This window comes from Macaca mulatta, chromosome 7, assembly GCF_049350105.2.
Source record: "Macaca mulatta isolate MMU2019108-1 chromosome 7, T2T-MMU8v2.0, whole genome shotgun sequence".
Taxonomy (NCBI): Eukaryota; Metazoa; Chordata; class Mammalia; order Primates; family Cercopithecidae; genus Macaca; species Macaca mulatta.
In genome coordinates, this window is record NC_133412.1 from 108,740,544 (window position 1) to 108,760,897 (window position 20,354).

The 20,354-nt window shown below is 35.8% G+C and overlaps 1 protein-coding gene across 17 annotated transcripts in view; it reads right to left on the reverse strand.

Annotated features, from left to right (window-relative positions):
* RALGAPA1 (Ral GTPase activating protein catalytic subunit alpha 1) overlaps positions 1-20,354 on the reverse strand; it is a 275,889-nt gene that overhangs the window by 85,366 nt on the left and 170,169 nt on the right. For all 17 annotated transcript variants that reach the window (XM_077940906.1, XM_001088633.5, XM_015143575.3 and 14 more), the window contains 4 exons: positions 19,122-19,256; positions 18,227-18,410; positions 8,310-9,171; positions 6,574-6,645 (listed from right to left, as the gene is read on the reverse strand). In XM_077940906.1, the coding sequence (XP_077797032.1) occupies positions 6,574-6,645; positions 8,310-9,171; positions 18,227-18,410; positions 19,122-19,256 (1,253 nt within the window). The remainder of the gene's footprint in view (positions 1-6,573; positions 6,646-8,309; positions 9,172-18,226; positions 18,411-19,121; positions 19,257-20,354) is intronic.

A 20,354-nucleotide genomic window follows, 5' to 3' on the forward strand; every position in this document is an offset into this window, starting at 1 on the left:
ATATACACCAATTAGTTAAAAAACCAAAACTATATGAAAATTTGAATAGATGCTGAAAATAATTTTGATATAATTTAACATCGTTTCCATATAAGAACTCCTAGAAAACAGGGTACTTTCTCAGCATAATAAAAATTATCTTTTTAAAACTAATAACTAGTATCTTCCTTAAGGATGAAATAGAAGAGTTGTTTTCATTAAAATCAGCAAAGACAAGGATGTCCACTGTTACTATACTATTAAACACTATCCTGCAAGTTCTGGTCAGTGCAATAAGACATGATATAAGCAAAAAAAAGCATAACTACTAGAAAAGAGATTATCTGTAGATAATGATTACATATTTAGACAAATCCTGAGACAGACAATAGAATGTTTAAAATCAATAAGAGAATTCACTTCAGTGTTTGTAAACTAAATATTAAAAATAGAAAAACCTAGAAAATGTAATGGGAGAAAAATCCTATTCAGAATATCAACAAAACAATAAAACACCTAGAAATATACAAACAAGCAATGTCTGGGTCTCAGAATAAATGAAAATATACTATAATTATGAATGGGAAGACTGATGATTATAATGGTGCTCTGCTTTTTCTACATGAGAGTTTAATTGAAAATCCAATAAAATACCAATGGGATTTTTTTTCCTGAAAAACAGCAGCATAATTTTAAATGTATCTGGAAGTATAAGTAGGTGAGAATATCAAAGAAAAGAGGAATAATGTGTGTGATGGGGTGAAGAAGAAGACTTGGTCTATCAGATATTAAAATATATTATAAAGCTATATTAAACAGTGTAATAGTTACACAAAAATGATAGACAAATCTAACCAGAAGACTAAGTGTTAGAAGGAGCAAGATTACATGAAAAAAAGATAAATAAATAAAAGAGTACAACTAGAACGTAACAAAAAGAATGAATACCCCATTTTCCATGATGTGATTATTAGACATTGCATGTCTGTATGAAAACATCTTATGTACTCCATTAAATATATACACCTACAGGGAAATTTATAGCAATAAGTGCCCACAAGAGAAAGCAGGAAAGATCTAAAATTGATACCCTAACATCACAATTAAAAAACTAGAGAAGCAAGAGCAAACAAATTCAAAAGCAAGCAGAAGGCAAGAAATAACTAAGATCAGAGCAGAACTTAAAGAGATAGAGACAGAAAAAATCCTTCAAAACAATCAATGAATCCAGAAGCTGGTTTTTTGAAAAGATCAACAAAATTGATAGACTGCTAACAAAACTAATAAAGAAGAAAAGAGATAAGAATCAATAGACACAATAAAAAATGATAAAGCAGCTATCACCACCAATCCCACAGAAGTACAAACTACCATCAGAGAATACTATAAACACCTCTATGCAAATAAACTAGAAAATCTACAAGAAATGGTAAATCCCTGGATACATACACCCTCCCAGGACTAAGCCAAGAAGAAGCTGAATCTCTGAATAGACCAATTACAGGCTCTGAAATTGAGGCAATAATTAATAGCCTACCAACCAAAAAAAGTCCAGGACCAGACGGATTCACAGCCAAATTCTACCAGAGGTACAAAGAGGAGCTGGTACCATTCCTTCTGAAACTATTCCAATCAACAGAAAAAGAGGGAATCCTTCGTAACTCATTTTATGAGGCCAGCATCATCCTGATACCAAAGCCTGGCAGAGACACAACAAAAAAAGAGAATTTTAGACCAATAGCCCTGATGAACATCAATGTGAAAATCCTCAATAAAATACTAGCAAACCGAATCCAGCAGCAAATCAAAAAACTTATCCACCACGATCAAGACGGCTTCATCTCCGGGATGCAAGGCTGGTTCAATATACGCAAAACAATAAATGTAATCCAGCATATAAACAGAACCAATGACAAAAACCACCTGACTATCTCAATAGATGCAGAAAAGGCCTTCGACAAAATTCAATAGCCCTTCATGCTAAAAACTCTCAGTCAACTAGGTACTGATGGAACGTATCTCAAAATAACAAGAGCTATTTATGACAAACCCACAGCCAATACCATACTGAATGGGCAAAAACTGGAAGCATTTCCATTGAAAACTGGTACAAGACAGGGATGCCCTCTCTCACCACTCCTATTCAACATAGTGTTGGAAGTTCTGGCCAGGGCAGTCAGGCAAGAGAAAGAAATAAAAGGTATTCAATTAGGAAAAGAGGAAGTCATATTGTTCCTGTTTGCAAATGACATGATTGTATATTCAGAAAACCCCATCGTCTCAGCCCAAAATCTCCTTAAGCTGACAAGCAACTCCAGCAAAGTCTCAGGATACAACATCAATGTGCAAAAATCACGAGCATTCCTATACATCATTAACAGACAAACAAAATAGTTAAATCATGAGTGAACTCCCATTCACAATTGCTACAAAGAGAATACAACACCTAGGAATTCAACTTACAATGGATGTGAAGGACCTCTTCAAGGAGAACTACAAACTACTGCTCGATGAAATAAAAGAGGACACAAACAAATGGAAGAATATTCCATGCTCATGGATAGGAAGAATCACTACCATGAAAATGGCCATACTGCCCAGAGTAATTTATAGATTCAATGCCATCCCCATCAAGCTACTAATGACTTTCTTCAGAGAATTGGAAAAAACTACTTTAAAGTTCATATGGAACCAAAAAAGAGCCTGCATTGCCAAGACAATCCTAAGCAAAAAGAACAAAGCTGGAGGCATCATGCTACCTGACTTCAAACTATACTACAAGGCTACAGTAACCCAAACAGCATGGTACTGGTACCAAAACAGATATATAGACCAATAGAACAGAACAGAGGCCTCAGAAATAACACCACACATCTACAACCATCTAATCTTTGACAAACCTGACAGAAACAAGAAATGGAGAACGGATTCCCTATTTAATAAATGGTGCTGGGAAAACTGGCTAGCCATATGTAGAAAGCTGAAACTGGATCTCTTCCTTACACCTTATACAAAAATTAATTCAAGATGGATTAAAGACTTAAATGTTAGACCTAATACCATAAAATCCCTAGAATAAAACCTAGGAAATACCATTCAGGATATAGGCATGGGCAAGGACTTCATGACTAAAACACCAAAAGCCATGGCAACAAAAGCCAAAATAGACAAATGGGATCTAATTAAACTAAAGAGCTCCTGCACAGCAAAAGAAACTATCATCAGAGTTAAAAGGCAACCTACAGAATGGAAGAAAATTTTTACAACCTACCCTCTGACAAAGGGCTGATATCCAGAATCTACAAAGAACTCAAACAAATTTATAAGAAAAAAAACAACCCCATCAAAAAGTGGGCAAAGGATTTGAACAGACACTTCTCAAAAGAAGACATCTATGCAGCCAACAGACACATGAAAAAATGCTCATCATCACTGGTCATCAGAGAAATGCAAATCAAAACCACAATGAGATACTATCTCACGCCAGTTAGAATGGCAATCATTAAAGAGTCAGTAAACAACAGATGCTGGAGAGGATGTGGAGAAATAGGAACACTTTTACACTGTTGGTGGGACTGTAAATTAATTCAACCATTGTGGAAGACAGTGTGGCGATTCCTCAAGGACCTAGAACTAGAATTACCATTTGACCCAGCAATACCATTACTGGGGATATACCCAAAGGATTATAAATCATGCTACTATAAAGACACATGCACACCTATGTTCACTGAGACACTATTCACAATAGCAAAGACTTGGAACCAACTCAAATGTCCATCAATGATAGACTGGATTAAGAAACTGTGACACATATACACCATGGAATACTATGCAGCCATAAAAAAGGATGAGTTAATGTCCTTTGTAGGGACATGGACAAAGCTGGAAACCATCACTCTCAGCAAACTATCACAAGTATAGAAAACCAAACACCACATGTTCTCACCCACAGGTGGGAACTGAACAATGAGATCAGTTGGACACAGAGTGGGAAACATCACACAATGGGGCCTGTTGGGGGTTTGGGGGCTGGGGTAGGGATAGCACTACGAGAAATACCTAATGTAAATGATGAGTTAATGGGTGCAGCAAACCAACATGGCACATGTATACGTACGTATCAAACCTGCACGTTGTGCACCTGTACCCTAGAACTTAAAAGTATAATACAAAAAAAAAATTAAATAAATAAATATATACACCTACAATGTGCCCACAAAAATAAAAAATAAAATAAAAATGATAGACAAAGCAACACAAATAAACAGCTGTGAAGCAGAGAGCTTAATATTTAATAAAGGAAGCATCAAATCAATGGCCAAGGTATAGTTTATTCAACAAATATTAAAATAGACTGTTTTCAAGATAAAACGTTTAAGCACAACAAATAATTCAAGAAATCCAAAGAAAGAAATTGAGAGAAATGATACATAAAATGAAAAAATATGTGTGTTAAATGATCTGAAGTTGAAAACTGAAAACTAAACAACTAACCAGGAAAGCTCCCACAAATAGCACAAAAGTTAATCTCTCTCTCTCTCTCTCTCACACACACACACACACACACACACACACACACACCCACACACGGAGAGTTCTTACAATTAAGAAAAATTCTTAAATTGAAAACTAGAAAAAGAACACCAACAGATAATTTGAAAACAGATGAAAATTTCATACAAATATATGGAAAATATTAACATCACTAGCAAAAAAGAAAAAAAAATTAAAGCGTTACCATGATCTGCTTCTCAAGCTATAAAGGTTAAAAAAGGGTGATTAGTATCCGGTGCTGGCCAGGTTGAAGTTACACAGGTGCTGTTATAAAATGTTGGTGAAATTACAAATTATTACTTAATAGAAGCAATTTCACAATAAACATGGCATGAACTATCCTGATACGATTGACCTCAATAATTCTATTGCTAGGACTCTATCATGTGGCAAGAAATTAAAAACAACTTAAATGTCCAACAATCATAAAACTTGGCATCATAAAAGATTATTTTTAGGCCGGGCGCAGTGGCTCACACCTGTAATCCCAGCACTTTGGGAGGCCAAGGCGGGTAGATCACGAGGTCAGGCAATCAAGACCATCCTGGCTAACATGGTGAAACCCCATTTCTACTAAAAATACAAAAACAAAATTAGCTGGGCGTGGTGGTAGGCGTGCGCCTACAGTCCCAGCTACTCAGGAGGCTGAGACGGGAGACTGGTGTGAACCTGGGAGGCGGAGGTTGCAGAGAGCCGAGATCGCTTCACTGCACTCCAGCCTGAGCGACAGAGCAAGACTCTGTCTCAAAAAAAAAAAAAAAAAAAAAAGATTATTTTTGAAGAATATCTAAATGACTGAGGAAATGCTCACAATATAATACAACACAAAAAAACAAACAAACAAAAAACTTGGTAATATCCCTATGATTCCAGTTCTGTAAAAAAAAAAAAAGTAGTACAGTGTTATATAGATTATATTTTTGTTTTATATTTTCCGTAATAACCAAATAATTATTCTAAGATCATTTTGAGAAAAGCTAAAAACAACAACCAAAACCAGTTAGAAATTACAGGAAGTGAGTAAAGATTATATTTCTCTATACATTTGGCAGTAAAAGGAATGAGAGATCTGGATAGGATTATAGCTGGAAAGTAGAGTAACTGAGGAAAGTTTTGTTTTATGCTTTGTTTTGTTTAAAGGCAGATAACAAACATGTTTATTAAGAGGAACAAGAAGAAATATAACATAAAGAGGAGATAACTTTTTGAAGATGATCCTAAAGCAGGCAGAGATGGCAGAAAGCAGAAATACAAATAGATTTTAAAAAAGGCTTTTCTCAAACTGAAGGTGAGCAAGAAAAGATGGCTTAATACAGAAATTTTAAAGAAGAGAGGAGGAAGATAAAGAATTGTTTGATGTGGGAATGGTCTGAATCATCTTATTCACTATGCATTCCTATGGGTAGCTTTTTTCAAACCTGCTTCCCAATCTGTCAGAATCACTGGATTTAATTAATGAGAGATGTGACTAAGGTTTGTCTAAATATGGGAAAAACCAAAGGACATTTTACAGGTCCAATTAGTTTTCTGTGATTCAAAAGATGATTCTGAAATGCATAAAAAAGGCATAAACAAGCCGGGCGCGAAGGCTCAAGCCTGTAATCCCAGCACTTTGGGAGGCTGAGGCGGGCAGATCACGAGGTCAGGAGATCGAGACCATTCTAGCTAACATGGTGAAACCCCGTCTCCACTAAAAAATACAAAAAAAAAAAAAAAATTAGCCGGACACGGTAGCGGGTGCCTGTAGTCCCAGCTACTCCGGAGGCTGAGCTGAGATCGTGCCACTGCACTCTGGCCTGGGCGGCAGTGCGAGACTTTGTCTCAAAAAAAAAAAAAAAAAAAAAAAAGAGGCATAAACAATTGAAAGATACCTAACATTCTATGCAGTCCTAAATTTTTCTTAAAAAATTATTGCTTAGAAAGTTATAAATCAATAACATAGTATTATACACTATTTAAAGTATTATTCACAGTATTATTCTAAACAGAGAAATACCTGAGAGTTGCTAGTTATGTGAAGATTTTCCAACAACTTACCACTGCCTTGAATCCAAGTTCCTAAGTTCTCTAAGTAGCTTTTCATTTTTCTTCAGGAGATGAAAGCTCCTCCTAAATAGAGAGATTTATAAACATTTTCATCACCTTTGCAGTGAATGACATGACAGTCCCGGAAATACTTTCCACTCTACTCATGCAACTTTTATACTTTTCTTGCCTTTTCATACTTCTAACACAAAGGAGAACAGACCCTAAAAAAAACGTAAAGAATATATGTCATTATTTCCACCAGGCCTTCATACATTTCTGCTAGTGGATCATATCAATTGGCCACTTCAGTCTTTCCTTGCAGATGCTGTGAGCCTCCTAAACTCATATCTAGGAAAATGGATAAAAGTACTTTATAGGTTCTTTTCAAGAGTCTCATAAAAATGTGAGAAAGTTGTACCTCATGAGAAATAAAATATTCACAGAATCTAAATCATTACCAAGTAAGCAAGTGTAATCCAGATGGAATTTTCTTTCTTCCTTGTTTTATAATTTTTAGACTACAAAGCAGTGAATAATTTTACCAAATCCCTTCCGGGGTGCTAAATATGTACAAATTATTTTCATAAAATCAATGCTTGCTGAAGTAAAATACAGCTTCTCATCTTTAATTTTTCCCAAGGGACAACATATGGACCATTCTACAGCAAAACAGAGTAGAATGCATTTATACGATAACTGAGTGGCAATTACCTGTATTTGGTCATACCATATGGCAAACTGTTCCTGAGATATAACGTTTGCTATAAGGCAGAGGATATTCTTCTCTTCTAATAAATGGCTTCCCTATATTCCTTACTCCCTTCTAAGAAGAGGCTTTCCTATAAGGCAGAGGATATTCCCTTCTAGTAAGTGGAAGAGTTTAAATCAAGTAAGAGTATAAATACTAAGTAAACAAGCAGAACTCTATTTCAATGCTTGATATGCATTTGAATTACTTTAAGATTTATTCGTTCATTGATATCTGAGCTTCCCCTCCTACCATAAATTGACAGAGACAATACATTACCACTCCTTCCACTACCTACAGGGTTGTGTGACACAGGAATTAAAATCTAAATGTACGTTAATAATGCTCTACATTAGTGTACAATGCCAGTGTTTTATGTACGTTACCTAATTTAATTATTCCCAGTATGTGAGGTGGGAACTACTCTTAATTTGTAGACTGCAGCCTGAGGCTCAAAAGTTAAGTAACTTTAAGCTAGGTCTTCTGATTTAAGCCTACTGTTCTTTTCATTTAGCTCCTACCTAACTTACTTGAATACCTCATGAGTTTATTGTAAGTTTTTAATAAGGTTTTGTAACATGCATCAGAAAAAAAATTTTTTTTTAACTTCAGATTCTTTTTTTGATTTGATCTTGAATCTTGAGTTAATTTCCCTAATTCAAAGTGGAAATAATCATATTGCGGTTTCTAAAAAAAAATTATTAGGCTTACAGGAAGGTTGAAAAATGAGCCATAATTTCTAAGTCAAATAGTTCTAGTAGTCATTTTGAAAATATTGATAATTTGCTGGATTATTTTATTCCTCTGAATCCCAATATAACTCAGTGGCCTCAAAAAAAAAAAAAAAAAAAAACAAAACTGCAAAAAAAAATGAGTCAGAGAACTAATTGGTAGATACAATTTAGTGAGGAAAAGAACAGAAAATAAAATGCTTCATCAGAAGATGAATAAGACCGAAAAAAAAAAAAAAAAGAAAACATTTCTCCCTTATGCTTACCGTTTGTCCCAGGAATTCATTCCCAATATACTAAGAAGCAATCTGCAATAATAAAATGCTGACTGAGGTTTCTGAGGTATTGGTTCATCTTGTTCCACAGCTTTCATGTTTAAGTCATTAAAGTGCTTCTCAACAAATTCTTTTTCTTCTGTATGTTGCTTAAGAATAGCATTAATAACATCATTTTCTTGTTTTTCAGAAATGCACACAGGTTGTGGAGCAGGAATATTAAGTGAGATTCCAGTTCTCTGTAAGCATTCAGGACTAGTAACACCCAAATACTGCAAGAGCTCATCAAGAACATCTTCTTCATCTCTTATTGTATCCCAAGTTGGTACAGTTTCTCTAAATCTTTTAAACTGGAGAGAAAGTCCATCTTTTACTGTTATATCTTCTAAGCATTCATTAGATGTTGGAGGCTCTTCTGGATTCTCTTGGTGAGACAACGAAAGCATCAAAGATGTAGGTTCTGACAAGCCACTTACAGGAGGTGGGCCATACAGTATAGCAGAATCCCATGAATATTTTCCAGAGAGATCACGTACTATGATTCTGACATTTGAATTGGCTGATGCAAGGCCAGCAGATAAACCTCCTCCAGGCATATTCTCTTCTGATCTGATCTGGATACAGGACACTAAGGTTGTATTATTTAACACAAAGAACTGGATATTTGGACTCTCAAAGAGTTCAGGAGAAAGTTCAGTACTTTCACTGTAATGGTTGTCGTGATTTTCACACACCTGACTTGTTAGCATAGCAGGACCACCACTCATTGGATAATGGCCCAGGTGATTTACCAGATGTGTAATAACAGTGCGGGCTGCTATAGAGATTAATCCATGCTGCATTTGAGTTTTCACTGGAAATAAAAAATATAAATGAATGGGAATATTGCTGCTTCCTAGGGAATCATATGACAATGAAACATTAGACAACAAACAGGAATTTTATCACATTGTTAATATCTCCAATTTAGATTCTGTATCACAGTAATGATGGCAAAAAAAGGAGGAAAACCATTCTTTGATGAAGTTTTGTTTATAAGGAAGCCCTTTCTGAAATTTTTGCTAATGGGTCCATAATTTAAACCAAGGCCCTTATATATGGATCACTTTTGAAGAATCAGAAGTATTATAAACCAATCATGAAATCCCTAATGCACGTTAAAAAGCCAAAGACGGCCAGGCGCTGTAACACATGTCTGTAATCTCAGCACTTTGGGAGGCTGAGGTGGGAGGATTGCTTGAGCCTAGGAGCTTGAGACCAGCCTGGGCAACATAGGGAGACTATGTCTCTATAAATAAAAATAATAATAGTAATACTAAAATTAGCCCAGCGTGGTGGCCGCTGCACTCCAGCCCAGGTGTCAAAGCAAGACCTTGTCTCCAACAACAACAAAACAAAACAAAAACAAAAACAAAAACACAATGAAATCTGTTCAACTGATAAGTTTCTTATCTCCATTAATAGATTCCAGATTCAGAGACAGTTTGTAGATGCCTTAAATGTCATTTAAATCTGACTTTCACAGATAATGTAAAAATGTTTCAGAAAAGGTGACATTCCAAGTAAACTCTGGGAATCAGAATAAATTTAAACAGCAAGTCAGTATAGCCAATACCTGTATGCACAAGAGATTTTATTTTAAAAACAAAAATATTTGCTGGACCTACTTATATTTTTCTAGGGTATTCTTCAGGGTCAATGTGGTACAGTCTAGCAGTCAGTTATATGCAAGAAATATTTTTTTTCCTCAAGTACAATAGGGAGGAAAACAGGTAAGAAGCATATTCATACAAATAACTAAAAAATCATAGGAAACAGTCAAAAGAAAAAACTCAAAGAATATTAGTAGTTTAAGAGGCTTGGAAAGGCAAGATGCCCAATGTCAGAATCTGAAGAAGGAGGAAAAGGGAGGGAAGGGGGAGAAGGAAGACAGGGAACACAGAGAGAGTAATGGGGGAAAGGAGAAAGGAGATAGACAATAATTTGTCAAAGCCAACTAGTTAAAGACTGCCAATCTAAGGAGGGCTAAAAGACTGTGATTCTGAGGGGTGTTGATGTGTAAGCCAGTTTGGGATTGAGTGGTGTCAGGAACTGGGGACAACTAGTTGACTGTTGCCTTAATGCGTTTCATCTAACAGGTAGGAGGAGAGTTGTCTTTGGTAAAGAAGCATTAGTCATTCATGTTAGGATGTTTAGGTAGGGGTGTGTGTGTGTGTGTGTGTGTGTGTGTGTTTAAAACATTCTTGTCTCTACTTAATTTTAGACGTAATTACAGAGTGATTGTGTTTCTGTATTATTCTACCACAGTAACAGAGTGATCTTGTCTGAGTATCTATATTCTCTGACAGTTAATCAGTTGGGAACACTAGGGCCTGTCAGAACAAATAAGGATTTGTCACAATAAACACAGATTTTTAAAATTTTTTATTTTTTTATTTTTCAGATGGAATCTCACTCTGCCTCCCAGGCTGGAGTGCAGTGGCGGGATCTTGGCTCACTACAATCTCCGCCTCCCGGGTTCAAGTGATTCTCCTGCTCAGCCTGCCGAGCAGCCTGGGACTACAGGCGCACGCTGCCACACCCAGCTAATTTTTGTATTTTTAGTAGAGGCAGGGTTTCACCATATTGGCCAGCCTGGTCTTGAACTCTTGACCTCGTGATCCCTCACCTCGGCCTCCCAAAATGCTGGGATTACAGGTGTGAGCCACCGAGCCGGGCCAGATACAGATTTAAGAATGTTCTGATTTACATACATGACCAATTTTATGTGTTTAGTTTGATGACTTTTGGTAATTGTATATAATTGTGTTACCACCAACATAATCAATATGAAAAATTCCCTCACCAAAAAAGGATTTTTATTTTATGTAAACTATACCTCAATAAAGAAAAAAATACCCTCATCAAAAAAGAATATTTTATTTTATGTAAAGTATACCTCAATAAACCTAACTCAAAAAAAAAAAGGGAGACCAGTTTGTGCATTGATGGTATACTCACTTTAAAAGAGGCAAGAGAAAAGAATAGTCTTACATTTTCAAGGCTTTAGCCTTCAAGATTCAGAACCAATACCACTGGGTATAGGCAAACCAACCAACCAGCTCCTATGCCATTAATGTTAATACCATCTTCTCCAATTCCAAAAAAGAATAGTTTCCTTTGGGCTTTGGTTGCTTTTAAAATGTCAGAGTATCAAAATTTTAATTTCCCATTATCAACCAAGTTATATCTACATACATGTAAATATAAACATTTCTTAGTTTATTTATTGGTTTTTGTTTGAGACAGAGTCTTGCTGTGTCACCCAGGCTGGAGTGCAGTGGCACTATCTCGGTTCACTGCAGCCTCTGCCTCCTGAGTTCAAGCAATTCTCGTGCCTCAGCTTCCCAAATAGCTGGTATTACAAGCATGTGCCACCACGCCTGGATAATTTTTGTATTAGAGAAGAGGCTTCACCATGTTGGCCAGGCTGGTCTTGAACTCTTGACCCCAAGTGATCCACTAGCCAGGGCCTCCCAAAGTGCTGGGATTACAGATGTGAGCGACGCACCCGGCCAAACATTTCTTAGTTTAAAAGTTCCAATTAATGGCTGGGTATGTTGGCTCACACCTGTAATCCTAGCACTTTGGGAGGCCGAGGCGGGCCAATCACCTGAGGTCAGTAGTTTTGAGACCAGCCTGGCCAACATGGTGATACCGTGTCTCTACCAAAAAATACAAAAATTAGCTGGGTGTGGTGGTGCCCACCTGTAGTCCCCGCTACTCGGGAGGCTGAGGCAGGAGAATCACTTGAACCTGGCCGGCGGAGGTTGCAGTGAACTGAGATCACGCCATTGCACTCCAGCCTGGGTAATAAGAGTGAGGCTCTGTCTTAAAAAAATAAAAAATAAAATAAATAAAAGTTCCAATTATATTGAAATTTTTAAAAATTATTTTTATGATTGTTACTAATAACCAGCCATTCAACACTAGATTAATAACACTAAATGATTAACACTAATTCAATCCTTTGTTTTTAAGAATGTAAGCAAAGTAAAAAGTATTTTGAGCTATATGACAAGAAACAGCTTGAATCTAGTGTTTGCTTTCCCTTCCCTAATTGTAACCTAGAATATAAAAAAAGTTCACACTATAAGGGGATAATTTAGCTGGTAGTCCTCATTTTGCACATGAGGACAAATGGGTTTGCAAAGTTAAGTGATTTGCCTACCATAGGAGATGTCTTTTGCTTCCCAGCTCAGTGTTATTTCCCTCTTTACCACAGGTCTAATTTCCATACTTTTTGCTCTTTTGTTAAACTGTCTTTTTCTTTGTGAGATATGGAAACAATGAATTCAAAATTTATTTTTCTCTGTGTATAAGAACTTCAAAAAAGTATTACTTAGCATAAATTACTAAATAAAAAGCAAAGAGCAATGGAAAAAAATCAAGACTAAATTGAATTTTAAATGGTAACAAAAATTAAAACTAGTCATTTTTAAATTTTTAATATAGAAAAAGATTTTTCTATTCTTCACTCTCCCTTCTGAGTGATATACTTAAATAGATGACTCATTTTAAGCATTAAATCCTCTTTGCATAACATAGAAGTTTACATTCTGAAGAAGGGAAAGAATATAATTTAAAAGAAACAACCATAGAAAAGAGAAGACTCCCTGGCTTTGGCTTGCTCTGTGATTCATGATCACAAATACATAAGATTCCTTAAACTCCATTTTTCTGTAAGAATTGCATACTTATTTGTAAAGATGAGTTAAAAACTCTTACATACAAAACTGGAAATAACAGAAACAATAAAAAATCATTCAATTTAAAGAGCATTATAAGTAACATAGGTCTTATGAGTTTCTTTTTCAAACCTACTTATAAATAAACTCCAAGAATGAGCCAGGTCTTTCCCTAAAACATAAACCTCCAAGCCCAAGTACCAGTCCATCCCATATATCTTCTTCCCAAAGGTAGAGACAGTGAGTATGCAGTTTAAATGAGCTTTTTCACAAGTCTGTCATAATTACCCACATTGAAAACATGAAAAGAATAAATTTAAATCTCAGATATAGGTAAAGCATTTTCCGCCCTAAGTTGCTTCTCTAAATTCAGGATATATGTCTATATATAAAGGTATAAAAAACTCTCAAATTGTTAACTGGGCACTAAATTTATTTATACTTATTTTTGAGCTATAAACTATACAACATACATATCTCTTTTCTACTTATCTACTAAGATATAAAGAAGACATGAATTTATCTAGTTTAGATATTTAAAATAAAATTCTAAAATAACCAGTCTTGTGAGAAAATGTAAAATGGAGATATCGATGCTTCTAAGGCTTTGTGTAAGTCTATTCAGGGTTGTCTTTTCAGATTGTCAGATTAAACAAACCCTACAGCATTTGCAGCAAACCCATAATTACAGGTTATTATGGCATACAAAAGCAGCAAGACATAAAAAGCTGCTGCAATTCACTGCACTGTAATAGAACACGCAGAGGAAGTTAATTTTGGCAAATGCTTTAAATATTAGCTTTGCATAATAAGTATAGGTGAAACTATAATTAGGACAGAATGAATCCTTTGGAGCCTCCTTTCACTCTGACCCGGCAAATGATGACTTTTTGCTAATAAGACTACTGCCATTTGACAAAAAGCCAACTTCACTACCTTGCTTTATTCTTTAGTAAATTTAATAATTACAGATACTCCTGCCAATAGTTCTCAAATCAGACTTATTCAATCCAATACTGAGCTTATTAGTGACACTCAATGTTTAGAATTCTTTGGCCAAAAAAGTACTTGAAGATGATGAAACATGCCTTAGACAAGGGCACAATGATCACTCATTTTTGCCACATTAAAAAACACCCAGAGCATGTAGTCACTACAGACCAGAGAATTATGTGCTGTTAGCTCACAGTTGTTCCTAAAAGGTTCTGCACTTATCTGGTACGTAAAACCTTTGAGGAAGTCCAAAGGGAACAACTTGATACATTTAGAGAAGGGCACTGCACAGAGTATTTGATATCAACATTAAGCTAATCTATTCACATATTTTCCTTTGTTTCTTTTACAGTGACTGTTTGATATTGGTACGGTAAGTTTTGTACAAAATCTAAAATTAAAACTTCCTTTGAACTAAGCAAACTCTATTGCTTTGTTCAAGAAACATACTCTGCTGTCTTGAATAAAAACTGCCATTTTATACCTTAAATGTGCAGAGGTCAACTAGTATTTTCACATAACCATATTTTTAAGTAAAATAAACATGGTATCTTATTATGTTAAATCTAAAAATATAATTTTAAATTGCTTATATAAACTTTATTTATTTTTTTTTTGCTTTATACTGCTTGTTATACCTCTTTTATATTTGAGAAACAATTTAAATCTTAAAATTCCTATTTCATAGGGTATTTATGTTCCAGACAAACTATCTGTACCTTATGGTCAAACCAAAACCCTAGCTCAACTTCCTTGGCCTCTAAGTTCATACTTTCACTTTCATTGTATGCCATCAATCCATTATCATGGATACATCTTAGATGTTTTATTCATTTGTATCTGTTCTACCTTTAAAAATCAAACTTTTCCTTACTAGCCCACTCTTTGACCACAACCTCCTAGTGTAGTGACTTCCCAATTGTGTTTTGTAAAGTTCTTGGGGAAGGCCCTTAGAGATGGACAGGAAAGAAACTGGTAGTACCCCACGCCTCCACTCTGCTGTGGTTCTATTTTTTAAAGTTTTCCAAACTGAGCTTCCTTATAAAATTTATTTGAAGAGGTTCTGCTACCTAAAAAAAGTTTTAAAAATAACTGTCCTAATATACCAATGATGCTCTCAGTGGTTCTCAATTGTGGCTGCATATTAGTCACATGCAGAGCTTTAAACAATCTCAGCAAATCCCAGATTAATATATCAAAATCTCTATGGATGGGACTGGACATCAGTATTCTAATATGCAGCCAAGGCTGATAACCACTGCTCTAACTTCTTATTACCAATCATATCTACTTTATGACTCTCTAGATCACTCTATTTTCTCCCAACTTAAAGCTAACCACTTCCTGGCAGCAGTTTGATCCTTATCAAGCCTAGGTTCCATGGCTAAGCTGTATACCAATATTCTCAAATCCACAGCTCCTCTGTATTTCTCTGCCACACCCATCTTACTAATTGTTGATAGGTGCAACCAAAACTTTGTGAGTTTTGTTTTCTCTTAGGCCCTCAGTAACTTCTGTCAATTATCTTAATTACTTAAATCTTCTTCTTTCTGGTCTGGGAAGAAGGGCTAATCCTAGCACCTATACTTTCTAGCTCATCCCCTCACGGACTTCACTCTATTAATGATACCCTTCCCACTTACTTTCTTCTCAGCTTATAAATAAGTTCAACTCTCTTCATCCCTAAAACTTTTAACCCTAAATCATCCTTTAGCTTACCAACCGTTTTATTGCATTTTTGTTTCCTTTATTTACTTATTTTTAAAGTCAAGCTTCTTTAAAGAATACTTTCCATGGATGACTCCACTGTCTTTATTTATTTATTTATTTTTAAAGCCAGAGTTTCACTCTTGTTGCCCAGGCTGGAGTGCAATGGTGCGACCTCGGCTCATGGCAACCTCCGCCTCCCAGTTCAAGTGATTCTCCTGCCTCAGCCTCCTGAGTAGCTGGGATTACAGGCATGCGCCACCACGCCCTGCTAATTTTGTGTTTTTAGTAGAGATGGGGTTTCACCATGCTGGTCAGGTTGGTCTGGAACTCCCGAACTCGGGTGATTCACCTGCCTCAGCCTCCCAAAGTGCTGGGATTACAGGCGTGAGCCACTGCAGCCAGCCAACTCCACTGTCTTATTTCCTGCTTGCTCCTCAAACCACAGCCATCTGACTCTGCCTACTTCTCTGGTGAACTAAAGCTGATACATTTGTCATTACCTTTGTACTTGGTCTATCATTTAACACTGTTGGCTAACCTTTTAAAAGCTTTGTCGGCCGGACGTGGTGGCTAACGCCTGTAATCCCAACATTTTGGGAGGCTGAGGCAGGCGAATCACGAGGTCAGGAGTTCGAGACCAGCCTGGCCAATATGGTGAAACCTGGTCTCTACTAAAAATAAAAAAAATTAGTTGGGCGCAGGGGCGCATGCCTGTAGTCCCAGCTACTCGGGAGGCTGAGGCAGGAGAATCACTTGAACTCAGGAAGTGGAAGTTGCAGGGAGATGAGATGGCGCCACTGCATTCCAGCCTGGGTGACAGAGTGAGATTCCATCTCAAAAACAAAACAAAACAAAACAAAAAACAAACAAACAAAAAAACTTCTCTTGGTTTCTGAGAAATTACTCTCTCCTGATTTTCCTTCCTTTCCAATGTTTTCTTCTCAGAACCCACACATGTAAATATATATTCCTAACAAAGATCTCTCTAAGATCTAGATTTGTATATACAACTAACTGTCCATTAGATGTTTTCACATGAATATCTAGTAGGTCCCCCACACTAAACCATTTCCAACTGCCCTACTAATTTTCCCTCCCAAATCTGTACTTTCTCTAATATTCTTACTCTAGTAAGATTATTCTAGTTTGGGGAAAATCTAACCAATCTCCAAGTCAGAAACCTATTTTAGATTCCTCTTCTCCTTACAAAAGCCTTCTGACTTTACGTCCTACATACGTCTCAAGTTCACCTTGTCCTTCCATTCCTACTATCATTCTTCAGTAACTCAACAAAAAATTTAGTTTAAGCCTTCAGCAACTGTTGCTTAACCTATTGCAACAGCCTCAGAATTGGTCTCTCTGCTTCTGAGTTAACTGGCCAAATCAATCTAATATACTAGGAGTCAGTAAACTTTTTCTATAAAGGGCCAGATAATAAATATTTTTGGCTTTGTGAGCCACACAATCTCTGTTACTCAATACTGCTGTTGTTATACAAAAGTAGCCATAATGACAATATGGATGTATAACAATAAAACTATAAAAACAGGCGGTATGCCTGGGCCATAATTTACCAACTCCTATAAAATACTATGATCAAAAGTGCTCTTAATATAAATTATATCATGTATCTCCCCTTCTTAAAACCTTCAGCAATTGCTGGGTTCCTCTAGTTTACCTCTGTATCTTATATATACTTCTATTGTTATACTCATATTATAATGTTATTTGCTTCTATTATATCTTTCTCTTCTATCAGAGAGAGAATGCTCTAAATGTAGAAACAACGTGGCTTAAAAATGTTACTGAGTTAACTATGTACTAAGTAAGGATTGTGCAAAGGGCTTTACATATATTATCTTACTTAGTACTTAAAAAATACCTTAGAGGAAACTAGTGTTATCTGCATTTACAAATAAGAAAACAGATACTCAGCAATTGAGAGTCAAAATTCAGGTCAGACTCCAAAGCTAAATTTTTTATTCTATATAAATTCCATTATATACAAAATATCAAAAAGAACTTCTGAGAATAATTTAGCCAGAAGTACATGTTGAGTATCCCTAATCTGAAAATCTGAAATCCAAAAATTTTGAGTGTTGACATGATGCTCAAAGGAAATGCTCATTGGAGCATTACAGATTTTGGATTTTCAGATTAGGGATGCTCAATTGATAAGTATAATGCAAATATTCCAAAAGGTTAAAAAATCCCAAATCTTTAACGCTTCTGGTCCCATGCATTTCAGATAAGGAATACTGAATTTGCATAAAAGGAATGTCAACATATAATATTAGTAATTGTGCATGTGAAGTTATTTCTTTAATTAATAATGAACTTGTGCTATACATACATGGTTAAACAACTACAAAGTAAGACTACTCTCCTTCTCCAACATTTCCACCCATGGCCTCAAGTTATATACCTTGAGAGAGAGAACCCAAGCAACAATATTGTCCTGAAGAGAATTCATGTTACCTTCTGTTACTGGCTGGAGTTTAGAAGATCGTTCTGAGTCAGGAGAGTGCAGAGGTTCAGGCTCTTTCAGACTTTCCAAATGCATAAAAGGATCATAATCTACAGATGCCAAATCAGAGAGGCTCATGGGAAAATACCTTGGATTGCTAAAACACTGAGCTCCATAAACACACCCATGTAAAACCTGAAAATACAGGGGAAAAGAAAACACCCAGTTTAACTTAAAAAAAAAAAGATAAATAAATAAAAGTTAAAGGAACATAAAAATCAACCGGTAACACAAGAGCTTCGCAAATATTTTAAATATTTTAAAACATTAGGCCGGCGTGGTGGCTCGTGCCTGTAATCCCAGTGTTTTGGGAGGTCGAGTCGGGTGGATCACCTGAGATCAGGAGTTCCAGACCAGCCTGGCCAACGTGGCAAAACCCTGCGTCTCCTAAAAATACAAAAATTAGCCAGGTGTGGTGGTGGGTGCCTGTAATCCCAGCTACTCAGGAGACTGAGGCAAGAGAATTGCTTGAACCCAAGAGACGGAGGTTGCAGTGAGCCAAGATTGAGCCATTGCACTCCAGCCTGGGTGACAAGAGCGAAACTCCGTTTCAAAAAAAGAAAAAAAAAAAAATCAAGGTAAAATTCAATACCTCTTACAAAGAATGACTAAAATTTAATTATACTCATATGTAACAATGATCTAATTCCTCTCAAAATTTTGCAGTGAAACAACAGTGTCTTGTAGGAAGTACTTTTAAATTACCCTTAGGCATTGTAAGCTAAATCTGTGTCCTTAAAAATTTTCTAGCTCTAAAAGAATAAAAATGTTATACTGAGAAATGTTATTTCTCTAGGTTTTAAAAACTCTTGGTTACCAAATAAATAATAAAGCAAGGAAGTTTACCTTATAAATGCAATTGAGAACAGATTTTTCTGTTTTATCACTTTCTGCTCCCGTAGCATGAAATGGTTGGAGCAGTGTCTTTAGAGGTAAGGCCATGATCCAGTCCAGAAGGCAGAGAAGTAAAGATACTACCAACTGTAACAATAGGATAATTATAATTGCACATTCATAAAATATACGCTTCTTAAAAATTCGTTTTCTTATTCTTGAGTTTCCAAAATTTGTTTCTGGACTCATCAACCCTAAGTTCCACTATAAATATTTACCTAGATCTAACTGATTTTAAGATATTGTATATGAACATTATTGTGGGTTTCTCTTTCATATGTCAGGGCAAGCATAATGAAACAGTAAGTATAATAAAAACAGAAATGTTAAAATTAATATAAAAACAGCAAGCTTAAAAGATAACACATATCAATTAACTATACTTACTTCATTGCTCAAGGAATGGAACACAAATGGAAGTCCATATATATTATAATCACTTCCACTTTCCTTTTCTAACTTAACAACATCTCACTGAATATCCTGCCAGTAAGACTACCTTAAGTACTTTTTGAAATTGTTACTCATTTTACTAAATGAATCTACTGAACACGTTTTTTTTTGTTTTGTTTTTGTTTTTTGTTTTTTTTTTAAAGAGATGGAGTCTTGCTATATTGCCCAGGCTGGCCTTGAACTCTTGGGCTCAGGCAATGTTCCAGCCTCTGACTTCCAAACAGCTGGGACTACAGGTGCACACCATCATGCCTGGATGGACACTTTTAAACTAATGAATGCTATAAACAGGACACTTTTTATACAAAATGAGGAATAAAATAGCAGAATTCATTGTACTAAAGCATCACAAATAGTATCATGAAACTGACAATGAAATAGCAACAAGAGATCTGCTAATCTTTAAAGACAAACTCTCCAACTCAAGTAATTCTGGTCTACATTTCCTAACATATCTTCCAAAAAAAAATAAATAAAATAAGGAACAATAAGAAGGTCCAATAAAACCTCACAAAACCAACAGCTTCTGTATTATCAGAAGACAAAGAACATCCAAACTCCAAATTATCTATTTTTTTAATTTTTATTTTTGAGACAGTATTGCTCTGTTACCGAGGCTGGAGTGCAGTGGCGTGATCTCAGCTCACCGCAACCTTCACTTCCTGGGTTCAAGTGATTCTTGTGCCTCAGCCACCTAAGTAACTGGGATTATAGGCATGTGCCACTGTGCCC